Source organism: Prionailurus bengalensis, chromosome E3 (genome assembly GCF_016509475.1).
Source record: "Prionailurus bengalensis isolate Pbe53 chromosome E3, Fcat_Pben_1.1_paternal_pri, whole genome shotgun sequence".
Classification (NCBI taxonomy): domain Eukaryota; kingdom Metazoa; phylum Chordata; class Mammalia; order Carnivora; family Felidae; genus Prionailurus; species Prionailurus bengalensis.
This window is the reverse complement of record NC_057357.1, coordinates 23,231,508-23,247,268: the sequence shown is the minus strand read 5'-3', so window position 1 is coordinate 23,247,268 and position 15,761 is coordinate 23,231,508. Positions and strand designations below refer to the sequence as shown.

The 15,761-nt window shown below is 48.7% G+C and overlaps 1 protein-coding gene across 7 annotated transcripts; it reads left to right on the top strand.

The window, feature by feature from the left end:
* The first annotated feature begins 112 nt into the window (after window positions 1-112).
* UBFD1 (ubiquitin family domain containing 1) lies at window positions 113-15,113 on the top strand. 7 transcript variants are annotated; one of them, XM_043560284.1, is made up of 8 exons: window positions 113-307; window positions 490-822; window positions 1,737-1,945; window positions 4,695-4,760; window positions 4,919-5,024; window positions 6,307-6,377; window positions 8,910-8,992; window positions 13,669-15,113. In XM_043560284.1, the coding sequence occupies exons 1-7, from the start codon at window positions 283-285 to the stop codon at window positions 8,988-8,990; spliced, it is 891 nt and encodes a 296-aa protein (XP_043416219.1). In that variant the 5' UTR covers window positions 113-282; the 3' UTR covers window positions 8,991-8,992; window positions 13,669-15,113. The 7 variants fall into 7 exon arrangements, with proteins under 7 accessions (XP_043416219.1, XP_043416220.1, XP_043416222.1 ...); XM_043560285.1 differs by lacking the exon at window positions 13,669-15,113 and adding an exon at window positions 11,378-11,490; XM_043560287.1 differs by lacking the exon at window positions 13,669-15,113 and adding an exon at window positions 10,728-10,744.
* The last annotated feature ends 648 nt before the right edge of the window (window positions 15,114-15,761 follow it).

The window sequence follows — 15,761 nt, the reverse complement described above, 5'->3', positions numbered from 1 at the left end:
CTGCAAGCCCACGCTCCCCAACGCCGCCCCGGCCCCACTAGGCCTCTAGGGGGCAGAGCCCATCTAGCGGGCGATTTCCCGGACCCGCCCCCCTCGGGTCCTGAAAGCTAAAGCGTGGCAGGGGCCGGGCAGGGGAAGCGGAGGAGGCGGGTCTCCATAGAAACGTCCACCTGTTTCCGGCCAGGCTGTGCGAGATTAGGGGCTGCTGCGGGGGCCAATCTCAGCTAGCTCGTCTTTTCCCGGCGGCCTCTGCGGGAGTGGTGGGTGTTGTACACAATCATCATGGCGGCAGCCGGAGCCCCGGATGGTGAGTGTGGCGGTGGTGGCGGGCCCCCGGGTTGGGCCCAGGTGAAGCGGGTCTCCGGGAGGGATGCGGTCCGGTCCGCTGGGGAGTAGTCTGGCTCGGAAGCGGAGGTCCGGCAGCGCCCGAGGAGGGTTGGGTCCCAGGCCCAGCCTGCGGCGAGCGCCCACCCCCTAACCCCCTTGCAGGCATGGAGGAACCTGGCATGGACACGGAGGCCGAGACGGTGGCGACCGAGACCCCCGCGCGGCCCCTAAACTGCGTGGAGGCCGAAGTCGCGGCGGGGGCGGCGGCGGCCGAGGACTCCTGCGCCGCGCGAGGCAGCTTGCAGCCGGCCCCGGCCCAGCCCCCTGGGGACCCTGCGGCCCAGGCCTCGGTCAGCAACGGCGAGGACGCTGGTGGCGGCGCGGGCCAGGAGCTGGTGGACCTGAAGATCATCTGGAACAAGACTAAGCACGACGTGAAGTTCCCCCTGGATAGCACAGGCTCTGAGCTAAAACAGAAGATTCACTCGATTACAGGTAATCGTCGTGGCACTGTCAGCGACAGCCAGCCTTCCTCGCCGCGCCTGCTGATTCCTAGTGCTTGCACTGTGCTAAGCACAGGGCTGGCCACCCTCTTTGCATCTGCTCCGTCAATGCTTAGAATAGTTCTTCGGAGTAAGTACTAATATGCCCATCGTTCAGATGGGGAAAATGAGACCCAAAATCATAGAGCTAGAAAGTGGCTGAGCTGAGATTCAGGCCCAGGCCTGACCCTTAGGCCCCTGCTTCCAATCAGTGTTGCCAGAAACCTCTCTTATGAAAATCATCTGAGGTACATGTTAAATTTACAGCTCCTAGGCCCTTTCCCCTAGAGGGTTTGATTCAGTGTATCTGGAATGTGGCCAGAAATTTATTTTTAGCAAATATCTTGGGTAATTCTCATAAGGGAAATTTAGGAAACGTTGCTGGCCCCTTTGTAGATTCTTACACTGTTTAGTTTTCAGTTTTGTCTTGTTTACAGCACTTTGTCAACTGAAATGATTTTTTTTTTTTTTAAGTTTTCTCCACGAAGCCTGTAAGTTCTCTAAAAACAACTTTATCCTTACTGATTTCTGTATCTTTGAGACCTGTGGTCTTTCACTTAGTATTTGCGTGCTTAGAGGGTTGAGGAACAACTTGGAACGAATGATAGATGACCTTAATTGAATAATTACTGAATACCGGGACACTGTACTAAATGTTCTGTTTCATGTCTAAATCCTTAAAACAAGTTTATGCAGAAGGAATTACTGCCATCATAATTATAGAATTTCGGAAACAGACTCAGGTTGGGAGTTGCCTGAGCACACAAAGTGGTGGAGGAGTATTCATTTCCAGGTCTGTTGCCACATGACTCTGGTCCAGGTGCATTTTTCATCCCTTCCTTTGACTTTCTCCTATCTTTTCCCAAGGTCTCCCTCCTGCCATGCAAAAAGTCATGTACAAGGGACTTGTCCCTGAGGATAAGACATTGAGAGAAATAAAAGTGACCAGCGGAGCCAAGATCATGGTGGTTGGCTCCACGATAAATGATGTTTTAGCCGTAAACACACCCAAAGATGCTGCCCAGCAGGACGCAAAGGCTGAAGAGAACAAGAAGGAACCGCTCTGCAGGCAGAAAGTGAGTCTGTCATGTGATTGCTAGTCCTGGGAAGTTTGAGGCTTTGTCCTCTGGAGCGTTGGCTGGTGATATTCTCCCTAGAATAAGCTCCTTTTTGGACAGGGCCCATGATGGAAATTTATGGCAGCAGTTGGGTGCGGCTGGCTGTTGAGTGGAGGTGACAACCACCTGAGATTTGCAACTTTGTCTCATCTGGCGGGTCAGTGTGCCTCAAGTCTACTTACTTTAGGATAAGGCCTTTGGAAAGGCAGGCTCCAGGTATCGAAAGGAATCAGTTGTGGATTTCCCTTCTCTATTCAGTGCCAGAGAAAAACGCAACCGTTAGAATTTACCCCCCATTTTATACAAGTGCTTACGTTTGTTTTTTCGGTTTGTGGCTTCCCCCAAGTCAACAAGCCATTTCTGGATAGGCACAGACTCGGCAGAGAGAGGTTCCTCTAAAACTGACTTTTTCAGGAAGCCAAATGAAGCTGACTAGGAACATAACCACACCGGCATTGGGTTTTTTCCCTCCTGGTCCGTGAAATGGGCGCCTGATTTTTTTACCTTTTCTGTTGCTCGTGTTGGATAGGAGAGATCCAGCCTTGTCTTCTGCTCAGTGTAGCCATTAAAATTCTTTTCGTAATTAGGAAAAGTGAGAGTATTTCACCGTAGAGGGAGTTAGTTGAAAGAACCATCACTTGCAACCTTACTACCCAGCAAACCCCAGTCGTTGTCCTGGAGCCTCTCAGGCACTCTTAGTAGTGTCCTAGCAAAACAAATAGTCTCAACTTAACCTGTGTTCTGAGTAGAGTAGACTAATCTGAACCAAGATCAGTTTTAGTAATCATACGCACCAAGGCATGTGGCTCATAGCGTGAGAAGATAGTTTTGTGTTACAGATCCCTATTCCTCTATATGTGCTTCCAAAATCTGACCAGGTATCAAAACGTAACCAGAATTACTGTGAATATTCATGTTTTGCTATAGAAATATTCATGTGTTCAGTGACAAGGTTCTGCCCCAGATTTTACAGAGGATAATGTGTAACATATTTAAAAAAAATTTTTTTAATGTTTATTTAATTTTGAGAGAGAGAGAGAGAGAAAGGCAGAGCATGTCTCTTGGGAGGGGCAGAGAGAGAGGGAAACACAGAATTTGAAGCAGGCTCCAGGCTCCAAGCTGTGAGCACAGAGCCCAGCAAACTCAACAAATTGTGAGATTATGACCTGAGCTGAAAGCAAGAGTCAGTCAGACACGTAACCAACTGAGCCACCCAGGTGCCCCATGTGTAACATATTTTTAAACTATATTGCTTTTATAAAGTTTACTAGATTTTGGGGCTTTATAAAAATCTAAAACATCTGTCTGTGGAGTTTTAGCTAAGGAATCATAACTCTGTGTTAACACTTAAAAGGTGTTTGCTTGGACATTTTCACCTCCAAATATGAGATCAAAATGTAACCAATTGAGTTCTTTTCCATTTACCTATCTTCCTCTGCCACATCTATGAACTTGTGAAATGTGAGCACATCAGAAGTGAGTGTTCCCACTGGTCACACCCCTGGAGCATTACATGCTTCTTAAACATAGGTTTTGAGTTACTAATGGTAGCTTAACAGTCTTAAAACTGTTTTCCTCAATACAGGGAAAGTTTTTCCAAAAGGTGATTGTGAGATATGAGTCGAATTAAGCTGTTAATCTCTGCTGCTTTGTTTCATTGATGCTAGTTATGAGGACTGACATGGCCTAATGAGAGGGACCCATTCTCCTGGCTTTTTATCAGCTTGTTGAGGAATCTGGGGCTAATACGTGTAGGGACCCTCCCTGCCAGAGGGTTTCTGCCGTGCCAAGGAGGCTTTGAAGTGGGCACCTGGTGCTTCACTTTGGTGGCATTGTTTCCCTTCACCCACTGGCTGCTCGGCTGTTTTTCAGCTTTTCCAAATAGGGAGCGAATAATGACCTAGAAAGCCACAGGTGGAGAGGAAACAAGCTTGGGCATTTGGGCTGGTTAAGAGCTGTTTTAGGGAGCCATGAGCCTAACGAGAACCCTTAGCAAGCTGCCTCAAACCCCCTGGGGGGCAGGGTCAGAGGCTTCTTAATGTCAGTCTAGAGAGCGATCAGCATTTCTCTTCGAAATGCGGCTCTCCAGGCTTTCTGTTTAGCTGGGGTTGAGGGTGGGGCAGCGGGGAAGACTTCTGCAGTAGGCTGAGTTTCCATTTGTTGGAGCAATGCCCCTTGTAGGCAGTTAGGCTGTTTACCGGCCTTGTGATCCGTTTCTTTGGGAGGTTAAGTTGACAGAAATGGCCGTCATTTTGTACCTAGCAGAAAACCACCCTTTGCGGTTCTCTTTAGCTTGATGTTCCTTTCAGTGGCAATTTTTTTGGTCAGAGGAGGGGAGTAGAGTTCATTTGAATTAGCAATCTGGAAACCCTCGTTGCTCCAGAACTCTGATGTGTAATACGGCAGCCGCATAAAGTTGATTAAAATTGAGAATTCAGTTCTTTGGTTCTACTAGCCACATGTCAAGTACTTAATAGCCCCAAATGTCTCGTGGCTGCTGTTTCAGACACTACGGATATAGGAGATTTCTATCAGAGACATTCTTGCCACTGCTCTTTAATGTCAAAAGACCCATAACCTATACATGTTAAAAGCTTTTGAACCAAAACATCAAGGCTTTCTTTCTCTTTTTCAGAAAGGTAGTAAGTAATATGACTAAAGTGGAGTCAGCCGTTTCATTTATTATTTCTTCTGACTTATGTTATAGCAACACAGGAAAGTGTTGGATAAAGGAAAACCTGAAGATGTGATGCCATCTGTTAAGGGTGCCCAGGTAAGCCAGACTCCTTTGTGAGCGTTCTGAAAACGAACCAGACCCGCCTTCTGACTTCCTGAGGTTCCTGTGATCACGTCCTCACATCCTGTCCCTTGTCCTTCTCTGTCATGCCATTTTTCTAGTCCCTATCTCTCACTGTGCTCCTGTGCCTCTAGGAGCGCCTGCCCACGGTACCCTTATCCGGCATGTACAATAAGTCCGGAGGCAAAGTGAGACTCACCTTCAAGCTAGAACAAGACCAGCTGTGGATTGGCACTAAAGGTAGGTTCCTGCTCTTGCCTCCTCCCGGCTCGCCGCTACGGGCCCTCAGTGGCGCTCGGTCTTGGGTGCGACTGTGCCCCTCCTGAGATTTCTCTCTCTTCACTGTGCTTTGCGTGCCCCTGGCTTTTGTCTTTGCTTTTAGATGCTCACCTTCTGTTTGGACCTTTTTCCCTCATTCTTTTCAGTCTTCTGTCAGGGCCAGTCCTTCAACAGTGGCTCTTCACTTGTGCCCAAAACCAGAGGTCCCAAATGTGTGGCCTGAGGGCCAGGTCTGATCCACAGACCAGGGTTTTTTGGGTTTACACACTTTCTGTAAAAATTAAGAGATTTCACTTGATCTCGTGTGGGGGTTTTTGGGCTTCTCTTGAAAAAAATAAAAAAATCAAAAGATGTAGCTATTCTGGACCTGCATTCTCACATGGCAGCGATCGGCTGGAGCCCAGTGGTAGTTTCAGATGAGCCGCAGTCCTCACTGCCCTGTTTGCCTCCTGTGGAGCCAGCTTTGTTCATGTATGTCACCTGCCTGGCCCCCGGAGGTCAGCGTTTGTCCCCATACCAGGTGCATTCCTAGTACTGTGGACCTGTCCCCACCCTCCTTACCTGTTTGTGCTCTGCCTGCCTCCACCTACCCCTGCCTGTGCCCGCTGGGGCAGGCTGCTGCTTGCTGTTGGCTGGGAATTGTCTCTGACTATCCTCACCTTGCGTTCCCCCAGATGGTTCAAAGTCGTGTCAGTTATGCTCCAGAATTCTGTTTCCCCCCCGCCCTTTTTTTTTTTTTTGCCACTCTATTGTGCCAGTTAAGACTCCTAGCATCTTTAAACTTGGTTTGTTAAAGCAAGTTAACCTATTTCCCTGCCCGGTCTGTGTTCTGTTCTGTCCCACCCGTCTCCCTTACTGGCGCTCAAAAACCTTTGGCTCTTTCAGGCCAAGTTCACATGCCTACACATAGTGTCCAGTGTTGTCAAATTTTGGATCTAGGCTTCGGCCCTGCTTTCCCTGTTAATACGCTGTGGGTTTCATCTGCATCAGCCTGCACTTTCCACCACGCTCTGCACAGCCCTGCGTATTTGCTCCTGCTGGGCTCTTACCTGGAATGCTTACTTCCCATTCTTTGTTATTAATAACATCTTCTGAGGCCCTACTCAAATGTCCTCTCCTAATGAAGCCTTCCCCGGTGCCTCTCCCACCCTCCACATGAGTTGCTGCCGCTTCTGTTCATAGAGCACTCCGTTTACGTCCCCAGAGCACTCATTACTCTCTGACTTGTCTGTCCCCCTGTTAGATTCCTGGAGGGAACCGAACATGCCTAATTCACCTGTTTGTGGCCAGCACTGTAGGTGTTCAGTGTTCGAGGTAAATGCTAAAGAGAAGTCTAGGGGGTTCCATCACGTGAGGTTACCTGGTTTCAGGGACAGGCCATTTAATGTGACTGCTTAACATGGGACCACAGTTTAATGGAAAATAATAATCAGAGGGGCAGTGGGGAGTGAGGTGTGTTCTCCTTCAGAATGTCAAAACATGTTTTCTTGTTTGTAACTCTGTCCTGGTTCTTAAGGCGAACAAAGACCAAAATGCCAAAAACGCTTGAGTTTTCTAACAGTTTTATGATAACTTGCTGTATGTTCTTCGTTTCACATTCATCTCTAACTGCATGGTCAAAAAGCAGGTTTTGCAGAATACGTAAGGGCTTCCCTAGTTTTCCCAAGGGTCTCTGGACCCTCTTTAGTAGATCCTTCCCTTCCTGCAGAGCCTGTCACAGCATTGGTTTTCTTTCATTGTGAGCTTCCCTGCCTCTGTCAGATCCTTACTTGTTCACGACTTTGCAGTTGGTTTTGCTTAGTTCTCCATCATTGCGTTGACTTGCCCAAATCCTGCCTCTTCCTCAATTTTCACTTTCTCTTCCGGGCAGTCCGACTGAAGCAGTTGCTAAGGCTGATGCAAAAGGTCCCTGACGGCTAGGAGGACAGGTGCAGGCTGGGGAGGCTGGATGATGACTAAGTCTGCAGGTGCCCATTGGTGCCTCGGGGAACATTTCCATGTGAGGTGGTTGTGTAGGAAGGCCGTTCTACCTGCGGCCCTAAGCTGAACCCCCTGTACCTGTGTTGGAGGTTTCATATCAGCTTGTAGGAGCAGCTGCTTTCCTGTTTTGGCATGAAGGCAGCACTCTAGAAGAATCTTGGTATGTAGGGGTTTCAGAGCTATCAGAAGCCTCCTTACTCACCAGCCTGATTAAAGGAACATGGCCAAGACCTCTGTTTTCATGGTTGACCAAGACTGAGGTTTTCACTCTCGCCCAGACTACTGTATCGATATATGCTGGGCAGTGTCCTCACTTGCCCAGGAGTCTTGTCATCTGAGTGTCATAAGCAGCCTCCCAGCAGGACAGCTTGTTCTGGGAGTTGGCTACCAGCCACTGGTTTCATCTTTCCACTGGCGAGGAGCTGCTGTGGAATGACCATCCCGGCAGCTGGTTGGCCTCTTTGTCGATGGAGTTCGTTCCAGAGTGACGCTCAGGGGCTCCTACATGCAGCTTAAACTCTCTCTGGGGTAGCCCGTGTAGCAGGCAGTCCTCCCAGCCTCAGACCCAGCTATGGGAAGGACGAGCTTCAGGCAGGAGACGTGGGTGATCGAAGCCGCCAGGGGGAGCCTGTGCCCTGGCCGTAGGGGGGTCCAGTGGGATCGAGCTCATTGCTGTCACTAGGAATGTGGGCCCAGGATCGACTTTTCAAGAGAAGCCAGAAATTTATCTTTTTGTGTGAAATCTCTGGACATTTCAAGGTGGCTGGCGTTTAAAAGTATTTCAGTCTTGAAGACAGCTGCTGGTCCGGTCCTGCCCGTGGGTCACTGTTTTAGAGCCACTGAAAGTCAAAACCTGAATGGATGTCTTCACGTCCATTCTCCCCACCCCCCCATTTTTCAGACCCGAAGGCCCACAGAATGGAAATAAAATGTGTCCAGTCAACCTGCCAGATTAGAACCCAGGTCTCTAAATTCTAGATCTGTTTCATCAACTCATCTATTTGCAGATTCTGCCTTTTCCAGTTTTTTCTTTCTGCAAAGGCTGTAGTGAGTTTTTTCCAACTTGATTTAACTTTGCTGAGAACCTTCCTGTCCTCCGCTGTGTCTGCTGCTCCTAGGGGGTGGGTTCTTGTGCAGGAACTCTGCCCCTCCTGCCTCCATGCCCACCCTGCGGCACTTGGCTCACTTCCTGCAGGCTCCTCTCACTCCTGGCATCTCTCACTGCCTCCTCTTTCTTACCTGCCACCCTTAAACTTGCTGCAAAATGTCTCCTGAGCCTCCTGGGATAAGTGATATCTTGAGGGTTAATCATAAGGTGTTGTAAATGTTTCAGGAGAACTTCTTCAGGTGTGTGTATATGGAGGGTTGGGGGGGCTGGGAGAGGGAATGGGGAAGTGGGAGGGCAAGTGAGGAGGAGAATGGGACAGAAACTAGTGTGAAACCCCCAAGCACTCCTTATCTGTGCGAGCCACAGGGGCATGTTGTTGGTCCTCTTGACTGTCCCTCCCCCAGGTGCCAAAGAACTTAGCCATTGCTGGGCTCGGGCAAGAACATTGCAGTGGAAATCCTTGGGTGTTTATAAATTGCCAGACTTTAAAAATAACACCGGGAAAGCACTGTCTCTGCTCCCAGAGACCTTTAATATGTCATTGCGAGTCCTGTTCCCTGTTTGCTCCCGAGAAGTTTCCAACTGCCAAGCAAATCTCTGGGAGTGCTGGTCAGAAGACTCTATCCCATCATCCCTAGAGCACATGGGAGACTTGAGATTCCAGTAGATCCCAAAGCCACCATCCTGATGAGGGACTGCTGAGTCACAGGAGTGGACAGGAGGGCCTTTAAGTAATCACTGTAATCCCTCTCAACTAGAGCGGACTGAGAAATTGCCCATGGGCTCCATTAAAAATGTGGTCAGTGAACCTATCGAAGGACACGAAGACTACCACATGATGGTAAGTAACCCGGCGTGGGTTAGCCTCTCACTGCACTTCTGCTCATCTAGCAGGGAATGGAGCTCTAACTGAGCTTTTTTAAATGAAGAATCAAACTCAGTGTTCGGAAGACGCGCAGTTTAAGACCCTCACGTTTTCTTGATCTACCTAGAACTTAATCTATGACCTATTCCTCAGTTTATTTTGCATCCTCTCCCCACCAGTTTAAAGGGGACATGTTCAATACATTTATCTTCCTCTTGTTTGTAATATTTTGTCTTTAGACCAGGAAAATAAATACAGAGAGGAGGATTGGCTCGCGGGTTTTCATTTTAACTTTTGTCCTACGTATAAGACAAAATCTCCCACTAACCTGGGCGTTGGTGAGGACGCCGGGCAGTCCCCTTCTGTGATGGTGTTGCTCTTCTCAGGCGGCAGCCATCAGGTGGCTGAGGACTCTGTGGATAAGATGGGGTCTGTCGTCATCATTCTGCATGGAAGTTTCCTCTAAAGAGAGCAGGCTCTTTCGCGGGATGACGTTTGGAGGCATTCCCCAAGTTTATGCAGAACAAAGCCAAGAATCCAGTGATACAGTGAACGGAGCAGCTCAGGCAAACCCCTGAATTCTCCCAGCACTGTTAAGAGGGGCCACTTTAGAAGTGAAGTTTGGTTACCAGAACTTTTAAGTTACTATGCCAGGGGCCTGACCTGAGCCATTACTAGGTGGTGCAGATGTTTTAGCTTTAGCCGACAGCACTGTAGCTGTGTCAGCCCTGTCACGGAAAATGAGGAACGGCTGTGGCTTGACCTGCGCAGTGGTGTTTACAGAAGTCCCCTGCAGAGGGAGGTGTTGGAAGATCCCAGGAAAAAGGGGTTCTGGTGTTAGAGAAGTTGTCTCTGGGCGGATGGCAAGTCTCCTGGCTCCGGGGGAATGTCAGCCCCGTCCCCTCTCTTGGCCTGTTGGGGTCTGTCCGCTCCGAGCCACTGAAGCCAGGCCATGGTTGGGGTTGCAGTCCCTGGGCCACAGGGCCTCTGGGTGACCTGGGAGTGACACTGTCACTGTCAGGCCCTCCAGCCTTAAAGGATTGCAGACGTATTTGTTCTGCTCACTCAGCTGTTTTTTCCATTTACGAAGTCGGATTCTGGGTATTTTCAGCTGGGCCCCCATTTTGCCCGGTAGCATTTGCAGCCCCGGTTTTCAAGCAGCCTGGTGAGAGGGATTTCGGACAAGTCGAGTGGACCTTTCAGAAGTTGGTTTGGATGGTCAATGCCTTCTTACTCGGTTTAAGTGCTTGTTTCTCTCTCAGGTCCTCTCCAGCAGAGAGTAGCGCTCCTAGCCCCTTCTCGTCACTAAACACCATTAAGTGGCATCCTTACCTGTAAGCGAAAGGACTTCCCTTGTTTGTTAGATGCCATATCAGTCACTAGATTAACAGTATCATAGTTCACATCAGAGAAGGATGGCTGTGCTTTTTGTTCTCAGAGAAATGTTTTACAAGGCAGAAAAGAACAGAGTAACAAACCCGTATATCCGTCACAAAGAAATGATCATTGGAAATATTTTATGAATTGCTTTAAACCTTTTTTTTTTTTTTTAAATAAAAGAAAACCTACCAACAGTGAACACGTCCCCAGTGTCTCCCCCTCCCCCATGACCATGAGCATGATTTATCATGGGGATCCTTCCCAGCTCTCTACACTTTTACGTTACTATAAATCCATGGACGAGATACAGTACTGTTTTGTGTTTTTTCAGTTTTCATAAACGGTCTCATGGTATGTATCGTTCTGCAGCTTGCTGTTTTTGGTTTGACATCGTGATCTGTCTGTATTAACTATAGATCCAGTTCGTACCTTTTGAAAAGTAATCCCGCATTCATACGAGCAGGCCACCATGTCACTTTTAATTTTGCGTTCCCTTGCCGACGGACATGTAGGTTTTTCCCGGGTTGTCCCCAGTTCTGACAGCGCTGCTTTGAACGTTCAGACCTGTCTCCTTGTGCATGTGTGACAGTTTCTCTAGGGCAGTGGTTGTCAGACTGGTCTCTGGATCAGTAGTATGACATCACCTGGGAACTTGTTAGAAATGCAGATTCTCAGGCCCCAGACCTCCCTGAATCAGAAACTCGAGGGGGTGGAGCCCACCAGTCTGTTCTAACAAGCCTTCCAGATGGTTCTGATGCACACTCAAGTTTGGGAGCCACTGCTTTAGGATTGGCTATGCTTAACTTGCCCACCACCTTTTGGTTTTTCGTTTTGTTTTTGGACAGGAGAATGCTCCCTGTGTGCACAGTTTTCCCCTTCCTGTAAAGAATTCACTTCTCAGCCCTCCCCCGTGTGTGTCGTGCTGCCTGCTTAGTCTCCCGACCTCTGAAGTACCGCTTGGTTTTCCTTTTTCCCTTCCAGGCGTTTCAGTTGGGCCCCACGGAAGCCTCTTACTACTGGGTGTACTGGGTCCCAACTCAATATGTGGATGCAATCAAAGACACTGTGCTGGGGAAGTGGCAGTATTTTTGAAAGCACTTTCACCTCTGGCCCAGGAGACTGACCCAAAGTGAAGGACATTGCTGGGAGAGGCCTGCAGCATCCCTGGATTTCAGAGTTCTGGGACTTTGTTCAAAAACAAAAAGCTATATCCAATCTAAGGTGATGTGGTGACTGAAGCCAGAGGTGATGTACTTTCACCATTAGCTTGATTTTAACTTAAAATCACCAGTTCCCTTTTCTTGCAGTCAGCTTCATATCATTTTTAAAGTTGATACGGTGGAAATCAATAAATCTGAATTCCGAACATGTTGTGTGGAATACTCTTAAGTGCGTTTGAGAGTAGATCTACCAATTTTGTTTAGAAAAGAATGATCAAAAGCTTGCTGGTTTCCTTTTTTTTTTTTTTTTTAAGTGACTTCAACTGAAATATTTTCATAAATCTTTGGTTGCAAACATTTGGACTGCATTGTGATGAGTTGGGTTTTTTCTTTTTCATATAAAATTGTATGCAAAACGAGGGGGGGTTAGTAAGCCATATTTTTCTGTCTATCGATTCAGATTTAATTCTTTTCCCTTTTTTATGTTCTCACTTTTTAGATCTGAGTTTTTGTTTTAAAAACCCAAAGATGTCAGTTCCTGTTTTTGTACCTCATCAATGCTTCCTCTCCTGGCCTCCCTCCCACCGTGCTGCTGCTCGAGAATGTGCGGCGGGAGAGGAAGAGCTGTTTGGTCTAGGGAAGGGAGCTCTTGCACTGGGCCCTGATCTCTGGGGAGTTCCACTGCTGGTGCCATGGTTGTCTGGCGGCCTCACCGATTGGGCCTCAAGGCCCAGCCCGGCATGCGTGCCCTGGGGATGCGCTGCTCAAAAGCCACAGCTCCCAGGCCAACTAAGGCCTCTCTGAGGAGGAGCTGGGTGGAAGACAGTTTCTCCAGCCATACAGCCACAGGCCCAGATCCTTCTTTCTTTTGGAGTTCTGAGAAATTCTTAAGCAGTCCAACAATTATTTCAGTTATGCTTCTCCATTTGGTCCTTCTGCTCATGCGTTATGTTCAAGTGTCCTTCATCCCAGGTCCAGAGATGCTGCCTTTCTCAAAAGACTTGTTGACCTAGTGGGTTGGCCGATGTATTTAAACATCGAAAACGGGATAAGTTACTTTCATGAAATAGCTCACCTTCTTCTGGTTTTAGCCCTTATGTTCTTGGTACATGTGAGCTTCTGTTGTCTCCTTATGGCTTGATGGACTCTGACACGAGGGCGAGTCTCTTGGTGAATGATCCCCTTTGTGCTCTTTGCTGTTCCTCTGCTGGCTGTCTTTGCCACTCTCCTCTCCCTGGCTGCAGGCTCTCATAGTAAGGTTTGGCGAGAGATTTTCCAAACTTCACATTTTGGATTCTAGGCTGTTCCCCCTCATTCTGTGAAATGTAATTAGCATGTGTTCGCCTAAGATGACTATTCCTTGTGAGCCAGTTAATGATGATACTCTACGCCCTTCCCTTCCAAGCTGTAGTTCAGGCATCCAGCCCATGTAGACAGACTCGTGCTTCTCACGGTATAGCCTGTGCCCGGTTATGCATCTGAGCAGGGAAATCTACTCTTGCTTTTTTGGGGGGCATACGTACATTAAGTGAAGTGTCGCATCCAAGAAACCACATGTTTGTCATCTCTTGAAGAAGGAGCAGTCGCTGCAGTGTTTCTGTCCTTGTTTGGCCTGCGGAGCCTGGAGAAAAGGGCTCCTTTGCTACTTGTCAGAGCCTCCCTCTGCGGTGGACGGGTCTGCAGAGGAAATGATCACGTAGCAAGTGGAAGGTCCTCTCGGTGTGAATACTGCCCTCTTCGTTGGCCAGCGTCCCTGTCCTGGAGACGTGTCCTGACGGGGCCACACGCCCACTTTTGTTCCCACAGAGCCGGTGTCTCCGTCCCCAGACTGGCCTCACAGTGCTGCTCTCCGAGGCCCTTCCCGCCAGGTCTCCCGTGTGCCCTGTTCAGTGGCTGCACATGCCGTCTGCCCTCCTTCCTTCCCAGTGAGAGTGTGTGTCCCTTTGTCTCCCTGCTCCCCAAGGGCCAAACCGCTTCTCACTCAGGCTGCTGTCATTTCTAGGCAGGACCAAAGCCTGCGTGAGCCTTTTTGTTTTACGTAAAATGGTGCTTTTTTCCTTACTTCGAGATACTATATATAAATAATAATGTCAACGACATCTTTTCATACAGAGCCGTTGGAGTATTGCTTTATGGAGCTCAGTAAATTTGCTAGAATGATCTTGAGCTCTGGCTCCTGACCCTGTCTGCATGGAGACCTTGCTGGGAGCACTCGGGAGAGCAGAGGTGGACAGCTCCAGAAGCCGCTGGGAGAAGTATTTGATTTAGATCCATGTCTGAGTCACAGCAGTATTCACGGGTTTGTCACTCAGTCCCGTGAGCGGTCTCTTCCTAACCTTGTTTACGGTCCAGAGTATACTGACTAAATCTGTGTTAGCAAAATGAAGTACTCGTCCCCCTAGGTGGCATCACAGTGTTAATTTTTCCTCAGGATTATTTCTGTGCAGCTCCTTCCCTGTTGGAGGGGAGCGGCTCCTTCCCTGGGGTCATGCCCTGCCTCCCTGTGGCAGAGGACTTGCAGGCGGGTGGCCTCAGGAGGACAGACGTCAGGCCTCTCTTCCCTCCCTGAGCCCACTTAGCCAAGTAGTGACAAGGTCACTCCTGCCAGGGCTCCGGCCCTCGCAGCTCTGCTTCTGTCAGTCTGGTCAGAGAACTTAGAAAAGCAGATTTGCGAGTTGCTGGAAGTCTCTGGTGTGAAGTATTTTAATTGAAGCTGGGCCTTTTGCAAGTGGCGTTAGCTCTTTGCAGATGGGATTGAACTAAGGATGCCCTCGCGGACACGGTGGGGGCCACTGAGGCCTCAGTAGGTTCCTTAGCGGCTGCTCTACCTGACAAGGGCCAAAGAGACCAACTCTGCCACTTTGCCACATCTCAGAAAAGTTGCCATATTTCATCCGGAAGGGACTCGCTTTCCTCTTCTTCTTCCTTTAACCATGTGCCTGGAGGAGCCATCCTGGGCTCTCGCACTTGGCCCACCCTTGCTTTGCTGGGGCTGAGAAGGGGAAGGGATGGACTCCACGTGCCAGGGCCGTGTGAGGGCAGGCCTGCTTTCCACCCCATCTTCTGAGGGAGACCTCTCTCTTGCTCCTTGCTGCTGTGTTCATGCCTGTTGTCTTGGAAAAAGGACGGTCCCTTTGTCTTAAGGCTCTGCGAGGAAGTCCTCTCCAGTTAGGAGAGGACTGTTTCCTTCCTAGTAGGGCCTGATGGCCTCTCTGAAGTTACAGGTGGTCGGGAGCCCTCCAGAGTGCAGAAATCTGGCACATCTCCCTGCCAGGCTGGGTGGTTCTACTGCTTTCTAAATTTCTAAAAACCTCTTTCCTTTTCTTTCTTAAAGAGTTCTGCAGAATTATTTGACAATATACGTAAGTACCATGTTTCCTTGTGGTGTGCGCTCTGTTCTGGTTTCTGTTTTTAAATCAAATGCCTGTTTGGGAGGAGATGAACGTATTTAGTCTATTAGATTTGCGCTGCTGGATTTTTTTTAAAGTGTAACCTTGACTAGCTGTCTTATTGTTTATCCTGTAAGATTAGTCTATCAATTAAAGTTTGATAATTAATTGCGTCTCCTTTTCCTTCCAATTTTTCATGCGCCTAATTCATACTGGGGATTGACCAACATTTGGGACTGGGCCCGGGGCCATTTTTTTTTTGCCAGCTGTGGTCTGTCATAGTACTCTTATTTATTTGGCTTTAAGTATATCCAAATTTGTTCCTGTGAAAAACAGTTGATACAGAGATTTTGGTCTATTTACCATGTTAGCCAAAATGACCTACTTATCAGACACGCTTGGGGTAGGACGGCCCGCCTTCCATGCTCTGGCCTCGAGGTGTCAGAGGGAGGCTGTCTCCCTGTCCGTATGCCTTCTGACATGTGCCTCGTGTGACTTCACCTGGCCATTCAGCCTTTGAGGGCATGTTTAATAAAACACTGAGATGGAGCTACACGGGGGAGTTGGGGTGGGAGAGAAGACCTATTTCCAAAAACAGGACAAAAACAGTCCTCGGCATGAATGAAGAGTCATGATAGTTTGTCAGAACTGGTTTTGATCCAGTACCACCCATGGGACCCTCTCTCCTTCTCTGCGCACTTTGTAAAAGTTCCGGAAGGTTCTGGTCTCATTGCTCTCCCCCGCACCCCAACTTTTTGCCCCTTATTTTCCCAGTATCTCAATCCTGAAGCAGTGCTGCCAGATTCTTAAGGATCT

Excerpts from the sequence above, each read along its gene's own strand:
- UBFD1 (XM_043560283.1), top strand. The coding sequence starts at position 283 with ATGGCGGCAGCCGGAGCCCCGGATG. Across the intron at positions 1,946-4,694 it reads AACCGCTCTGCAGGCAGAAA|CAACACAGGAAAGTGTTGGA; the intron begins GTGAGTCTGTCA and ends CTTATGTTATAG. Across the intron at positions 4,761-4,918 it reads CATCTGTTAAGGGTGCCCAG|GAGCGCCTGCCCACGGTACC; the intron begins GTAAGCCAGACT and ends CTGTGCCTCTAG.